The sequence below is a fragment of the Corylus avellana genome, chromosome ca4 (genome assembly GCF_901000735.1).
Source record: "Corylus avellana chromosome ca4, CavTom2PMs-1.0".
NCBI lineage: Eukaryota > Viridiplantae > Streptophyta > Magnoliopsida > Fagales > Betulaceae > Corylus > Corylus avellana.
In genome coordinates this window covers 26,282,247-26,290,553 of record NC_081544.1, presented here as the reverse complement: position 1 = coordinate 26,290,553, position 8,307 = coordinate 26,282,247, and the positions used below count along the sequence as shown (strand labels likewise).

Below are 8,307 nucleotides of genomic sequence, written 5' to 3'. Positions count from 1 at the left end.
CTGAACAGTGAAGATTCTTTCAAAGAAAGTGTGGAGACGATGATATTTACTATTTAGATTGAGACGTACGGAGATATAAATGATGGAGGCAATGACGAACGTCCAGTAACGGCCGAGATGAGCATCAGCAACATAAGCACCCAAGATTGGAGTGACCCAGATAGTTCCGAGCCAATTGGTGACGTTGTTGGCAGAGGTGACAGTGCCCTGGTGGAGCTTCTTTGTTAGATACACAACAAGATTGGAAGATATTCCATAATACGCCATACGTTCAAAGATCTCGTAGACTGCACAAGTCAAAACAAATAATGGGAAAAAATGGTCATCAATATCTGCGGCCGTCAGATATTCACCATAAGCGACAAGATCATAAAAGAGTAAGTTGATGGGGATTTTTTTTAACCACCAATTTGCAACGTGAGGTCCACAAATTAAAGCATAAAATTTCCAAAATTTTTTTTTTCAAATTCTCTTTCCATCTGGGCCTCACGTGCATTTAAGAAAAAAAAAATAATATAAACCTATTTATTTATTGAATGGACCATTATTCAAAAAAAAAAAAAATAATAATAAAATTGTTGAAATATCTAACATTATCCAAAAATTTTAGGTCAAAGCATAATGGAAAAGAAAACGCAAACCCGTAGAAAAAAAAAAAAAAAAATCTTCTTTTACGCTTACAAATATCAGAGAATCATCTTAAAAAATAGTTTGTTTAATTTACAGGTTATTTTATTGGGTGTGGGGAAAGCGAGTCGATGCAAATAGTTTACGCGGTGTGAGTTTGCATGATTACAGACGAGTGACTGTTAGAATTACTGTCTGTCTCAGACAAGACCATTTTTTTTTTTTTTTTGGTTTAAAAAATAAAAAATAAAAAGAAGAAGAAAATGATGATGGGCATGAGCCAACGACCACATGGGCAAAAAATTAACCTCCTTTCGTTCATTGAATTTGCAACAACTCGTGCGTGAAGAGAATAATGATGGATCAGACATTTATCACTTCCAGATTGCCTCATATTCACTAACAAAACTGCTTCCATGCACAACTACAGCCCTGAATTTCAACTTATTTAAGAAGTTAAGCTGCTTTTTGCAACAAAAATTTACACCACCCAAAGTGATATTTTCCTCAAACATTGGAGCAAATTAGTATGCAAAAAGAAGCCTAACACGTACGTGTATCCTAAGAGCCAGAGAGGGATATATATATATATATATATATATATATGAAATGTGGGTTGTGATAGATTTGAGAGATAGAGAGATTACCAACAATAAAGGAGCAAGCAGTCCATCCACCACGCTTGGATCTACGGGCCGGGTTGCCTTTTAGATCCACTGTCCCATCCTGCGTGTATTCATCAAGAGCTTCTTGATCTTCCACAGCCATACTTTTGCAGCTTTGCTTACAGACTTTCTACAGTGACCACCACTTCCACCTTTTTCCTCACTTCCACAACTCTGCTCCACTACTTTTTATATATAAAACTTCTTCTACATGGTGGGCCTGGGCCAACTACATGTGACGGATAGATATACCCTCACAACTTTTTCTTTAAATCTTTTTTTTTTTTGGACCTTTTCTTGGGACTAAAAGATATTTGCCATTACCATACTTCAAATTTGTAAGTACTGGAATTAATTTCTTCAAAAGATAATTTGCCCGTTGCTTTCAAAATTGAGAGTTACATCAAGTTATCCACAACCATATGGAGGAGAGAATTTGTTTGTGCAACGTGATCGTGGAGATTTGATGTGATATATATTGGTTGAATTCTTAGTAGGTACTGTATATATATAGCATCATGCACCATACCCCATACCCCATACCCCATACCATAGCTGCATAGCATAGCATATAGCCTTTTTCGTATATGGTTAGCTTTGACCAACTTTGAGTGTACGTGACTGTGTTCTTATCTCACTACACTTTGATGCCACGATAAGAGATCAACAAGTTCTTAGGAATAATGAATATCATAGAGATATTCCTTAAAATAATGTTATGTATTGTGTTGCATCCGAAATGACCTAGTATTTGCACGTCTGGACTGTGTCTTCTCCAAAACTTGTAAAAGGGAAAGATGGGTTGTTAGTAGGCTATCGGTCCTTTGACTGTAAGCACTCCGATCTTATAGGTCCGATCTCTCGAGCCATGGTGGTCAGGGGCTTGCAACAAGCCTTCCTTTGGACTTTAGTAATAATTAGTGGGTCTTTTATTCGATTAAGTATTGGATCTTCTTGATTAAGTCTAAGTGGGTCTTGGGTTTATTAATAGGGTGTGTATTTCTGTTCTATGATGTTGCAATAGTGATAGTGCTATAGATCATGTGATCGAATATCTAATATATATCATGAAAAAGTAAACTTATTGGTGTTAGGTATCACTTTATTTCGAGGATTATATCTCAAAGCACCATTGCAAATTAAGTCAAAAGAAATTGTAACAGAAAATTATCCAATAAACATGACGACCAAACATCTTCCTCTTCTCAATGCGGGGAAGGGGGAAAGGGGAGATATAGCGATTGCCCTTAAAACCTTTTGAAGGAAGCATATTTAATAGATTTTATGTAATCGGCCTTCTTAATGAAGTCTTAGAGATTTATAAATAATAAAGCATGACTTAAAATTAGAAAAATAGGCCCAGAAAACACCTAGAGAAAATTTTGGCTCGAACCAATCTATCGGCGGACATGAGTGAGCGATTGATTTGACAAAGTGATCAACTGTTCACCAAAGTGAACTTACACTTTAATTTAGAGTTCAAAGAAAAGTAATTGATCGGTCACCCAAAAGTAACTGATTGATCGATAAGGGCAAAATGAATTAGAAACCCAAGTGATATACTTGTATATTTTGTATGCTAGCATACAAAATATACAAGTATAAGCCTCGTGCATGATAAGCATGATTTTGTCTTTCCATATCAAGAAACATTGCTACATTTATCATTCAATTCCTATATATGTTTCTACTTGTAAAACAATTTGAGCAGCACTACTACAAAGAATTAGCCAGCACTAATGATAATCTCGAGATAGATGTGGCTTCTTGTTATATATATAGGACTTATAGACCACTCATGGTAATTAGTGCATTTGAGTGAAGTTACAAACTTAATGATTTAAGATGATTTTGTGTATTAAGATATACCTTAAATCTACTTTATCGAGGTGATAATTATCTTGTAATAATTACAATTACAATTACAATTAATGTAATAAGTACTTGGTAGATATTTGAGTTGTAATGATTAATGTTAATATTTACCAAGTTACAATTAAAAGAAAAGAAAAAGATTAATTTTGCTTCTTTAATCTCGATTTTGGTTTACTTAAGCACATTTGAGTTTGGAACCGTGCACATGCATTTGATGACAAGGCAGATCCCAAAAACAATGGAGATGGCTTGTTTAGCAAACAACCCAAGATTTCACTAAAACATTTTGCTTAAAAGTTAACTCCAAAACATTCTTACTTTTTATATCACATCAATTATTTTTATTACTATTCAAACAAAAAACCCATTACAAAATATAACTTTTTTACTTTTCCTAGCAAAAAAATTCAAAATATTTTCTACTTTATATCACATTACTATTTTTTATTACTATTCAAACAAAAAATCTAATACACAATCCTCTACCAAACAGAGCCGTAGGGTCGGATCAGAAGTAACCAATGGTTGTATATATATGAGCTGATGAACACATCAATAGTTGTAGACTCTAGATCTTTCATCTCCCTTTCCACCTATATAATAGAAAACCCATTTTTGAACTTGTCATTTGAAGTGATTGTAATTTGTAAATAAAACAAGGGTACTTTAGGGATGAGAAAGCAGTTTTCGTGTTTAGATTGATTATATATGTAGTCAACTGTTGGAAATCCAGTATATTTTATATAGAGGAATGCTACAGTTCTTCTTAATATTTTCTTAATTATACGCGAATATTATTTTTTGCCTTTTTTTTGAGGGACTAGTAAGGTAATTTTTTTCTTCTACTTTTTTAAAAATCAATATCTACGTAAGACCAAGAGAACAATAAAAGAATACCAGAAAAAATCGTAGCATTTCACTTTTAAATATTCATACGATTGAGATAGTGTAAAAAAAAGAAAAAAAGAAAAAAAGATGCTTCGAATCATTGCTACCCAGACAAGATCTAAAAAAGTCCGAGGCACTTTTGTGGCTTTAGTTTTCCAAATGGGGGCCAGTTTTGAAGGTTGGCGCAGAATAAGAATCCATAATTAAGCCTTGGCTGGATTAGCATATTTTCAAACACGACTAAATGTTAGGTCACTCTCTTTTTGGACTACGTACTTTTATATTCAAAGCTTCTAGATGTAAATATAAGTGACAATTATGTTACAATCAAACCAGAATCAAGAATTATAGACCCTAATTACTTGCTTTTTAACTGTAATAAATAAAATACAATAGATAAATTTTAAATTTCTTAACATACCTTGTCCTATAAGGCGTAAAATACAAGAATTATGATGTCAGTTTTGAATTTACTTTCCATTTTTTCTTTCCTTCTGCGAGGACATATAAAAAAATAAAAAAATAAAAATTTTTTTTTTGAGGTTACGTGATACTTCTCTCTTGTTTATTTATTATTTATTTATTTTTTAATAAATTCCGTATAAACTAAGCATATTATTGCAGGATATTATTCTATTACGAACCTTTTTTTTTTTTTACCATAATAATTAAACATACTTACTACAACAATTTCTGAAAAACCGGTGTAATGATTTTTTTTTTTTTTTTTATTGTAAAAATATGGTTTTTTTCTACTATCCATTACACGTACGATTTTTGTTTTTTTTCCTTCAAGACATATATTTTGACCCATTCAACGTTGATAATATTGCTTTCCTGTCATAATTTTAATGGTAATGTTATACACGTATCTCATATCCAATCTCTATAATTTTTATTAAATAAATAATTCTCGATATATAATGTCCCTGCATTAAATAGTAATCCTTTTAATGATATATATATATATATGATGAAGCTGCCATGCATGCATGCACATGCCAAATCCAAAACATTACAAAATAAATAATATCTTTTGATAATACTCCAGCACTTTAGAGTTTAGACAAGGTTTACTGTTGCGAAGCCCGAAATACGAAAATACATTTAAAAGGCATGGGAGCTGAGAAGGGGTACGTGGCGGCAACTCCCTCACTCATTGGCTCAATTTATTTATTTGGAGTAGTGATATAAAGTAGTTGAGGATTTTTTGTCTTGATCAATGACATTTTGCAACATTCTAAAAAAAGATACGAGATTCCTTTGAATGTGATGATGCCAAGACAACCGACCTCTATCTGTCTCCACGTTTGTAATTAATGAGAGGCTAGCTTGAATAAGATGCCGTCCTATATTAACATTCATAATATGCATTAGACTAGAAGGGATGGATTGAGATTCAATTCACTTGAATATCTAGCGTATTAATTGCATCGGATTCGAAAGGATTTGCTTTGAATTGTTACGTTGTTAAGAATAAAGTGTAAGAAATTCTATATATAATTAAATGCTAATTGACAATAAAATTAGCAGCGGAATGAATAATTATATAAATACCTCTAGCTATGCTTTGCTCAAGCCAATTGAAGAACAGCTTCACAGCAACCAAATCTAGAAAACTAAAAATATTGAGAGGTTCTTCTGACCTATGCCTACCAGTGAGTGTCAATTGATGGAATACACAGGCCTTATTTATAGGTAAGTCAGGGGACCCTCAATTAGAGCTGTTACCTTAATTATTCCTCCCATCAAGGAATAAAAATCGAATCAATACAGCTAATTGATTCCACAAAAATAAAATCTTTAATGAAATCAAATACTTGTTCCACAAGAATTAAATCAGTGCTTTAATTCAGAATATTTGATTGAAATCAAATACTTGTTCCACAAGAATTAAATCAATAATTTAATTCAGAATATTTGATTTACACAATAAGCTTTAATTGGAATAAATTATTGAATACCGTAATTTTATAATTACAATAATATATGTGACATAAAGGGACATACTTAAAATGAAATTTCTTACATAAAGTTCTTTTATTTCTCAATTACCAAACCTTTTTTTATTATTACTTTCTGATATCTTAATAATTTTTTTTTTTTTGGGAGCTGGTGAGGATAAGATAGGAAAAGAGATTTAATGACATTATTCACATGTGATTCACATACCATGAAAGTACTGCTTGGAATACACATGTGCATCAGAATGTGAACATGCGTAATGATCGAGTGGGGGAATAAAATGAGTGGAGGATCTTGGTTGACTAAGTTAGATGGGATATGATGAATAATGTATAATTTTTTGTATGGATTATATCGATACGGTTGACTAATGTGGTGTGATATGAATCATATGATGAATAATAATGTGTAGGTATATATGGAGTATTATTGGAGTACTCTATCAATCAGCACCCTCACCTTTTATTTATTTATTTATTTACTTATTTGTGAGCCAATTCGCACCATGGGGTTAGGAACTCCCTCTCCCTAGCTTCTCCATTCTCAAGGCACATGGGTGTGTAGAAATAAATTTGATTATCTTTGAATTCGAGTAAAATCCACCACAAATCACCTTTTAAATTTGTTGTTATTAGCTTAATTATATACAACTTGAAAGAATGATTGAAAGCAAAGATATTTTTGGGTTGTAGACTGGTAGACTGGTAGTGACAGGTTGCCATCTCACCGAGCATGACGGAGACAATGAAGGAAAATAGAAAAGAAAAGAAAAGAGTGGATTGAAAATATCTTTGGCAGAGATCGATAGGCCAGCAAGATATATAGACCAAAGATATATACGGAAAGGGACGTACTGACAACTATGGTCTAAATTAAAATCAATTATATATATGAACATTACACATGGACAAAAGAAGTCGTTATTATTAATTATTGCTACCAATGGTGACCAAAATTTGTAATGGACTATCAGACCCCATTGGTGCGCAGGTGTCATGGCTTTGACGGTTAGATATATATCCTAAAGCTTTACGGAGTCTATGAATTACGTCAAACATTTCAAGCTCTAGAAGTTGATTTGTCAACCCACTTGTTCTTCTTTATTGAATGGCCAATCTGCATTTTATCATATGCATTAAATTCATTTATGATTGGGGGGCATGCCGATATCTATTATTGGGGTATAAAACAATTGCCGGAAAAAGACCTTGTCGGCCTCGTTTTGCACAGGTAAAAAGTAGCATCACGCGGAAAGGTAATATATAGTGAAAGTTCTATTTTTTTTCATATATATATATATTATGGGAGTTATTTTGTATGTATTGAGAGTTTGAGTGGTTTTTTTTTTTTTTTTTTAATTTTTTTTATGCTATTTTTTGTACTTTATCTTTTGATAGTATATTTATTCCTGATTATCTTTTCCGGTAAACATAAGTTTGTTTAGACAAATCACGTAAATTTTAGTGTTATATATGATTGAATTTTTTTTATTGTTTTTTTTTCTACTTAATTGTCACGGCATCCAAGACAAACACGAAAACATGATCCATTTTAGTACATTTTAGAGGGCAATATTGTATTTCTCTTTTGGAGGTAAATTTATTTTTTTGGACAAGTTTGTCTGCCTAAATGTACTAAATGAATACTCTCTAAAAAAAAAGAATAGTAAAGTATCTACAGTGCTTCTTTTTTTTTTTCCCATACGTCACCATTGTTTTTAATGATGTGTCATATTTGACACGTCACTAAATGATAACGTGTTAGATATTAACAAGTCCCCAATTCAAAAATATTTCAAAAAGGGAAAAAATGAAAAAAAAAAATTGAAATTAAAATAAATTGTGAAGTGTTGTTTTTAACATATCACCGATTAGTCACGTGTGCACAATCACATGCACATCACCAATTAGTAAAGTGTCAAAGTGACACGTCGCTACATTGGTGACGTGCCAAACACTTATTGGCCTGGGCCAGTGGCGGAGCCACATTACCCCTTGGGGGTGCCACGGCACCCCAAGGATTTTAAATTTTTTTTTTTTTTTTTTTTTGAAACCTACAGCACCTGAAAACAAAAAATTAAAAAATTAAAAAAAAAAAAAATTACAATTTTACCTACCCATTACCCAAGACATAGCAACCCTTCTCCCGCACCCCTAAAAAAAAAAAAAATCTTTAAGACGCTCTCTTTCAAACTCTCTTTAGTCTCTTCGTAAAGTGCAGTTTTAAACACTTTTTTTTTTTTTTTTTTTTTGTATTTCTGCCTTTTTGATATAGTGCTGACATGTTA

At 32.2% G+C, this 8,307-nt stretch overlaps 1 protein-coding gene across 1 annotated transcript in view; it reads right to left on the bottom strand.

Moving 5' to 3' along the window:
* LOC132178306 (protein NRT1/ PTR FAMILY 5.3-like) overlaps nt 1-1,455 on the bottom strand; it is a 2,752-nt gene extending 1,297 nt beyond the window's left edge. The window contains exons 1-2 of the mRNA XM_059590751.1: nt 1,275-1,455; nt 51-287 (exon numbers count right to left, since the gene is read on the bottom strand). Of these exons, the coding sequence (XP_059446734.1) occupies nt 51-287; nt 1,275-1,395 (358 nt within the window). The 5' untranslated portion in view covers nt 1,396-1,455. The remainder of the gene's footprint in view (nt 1-50; nt 288-1,274) is intronic.
* Between the last annotated feature and the right edge of the window lie 6,852 nt (nt 1,456-8,307).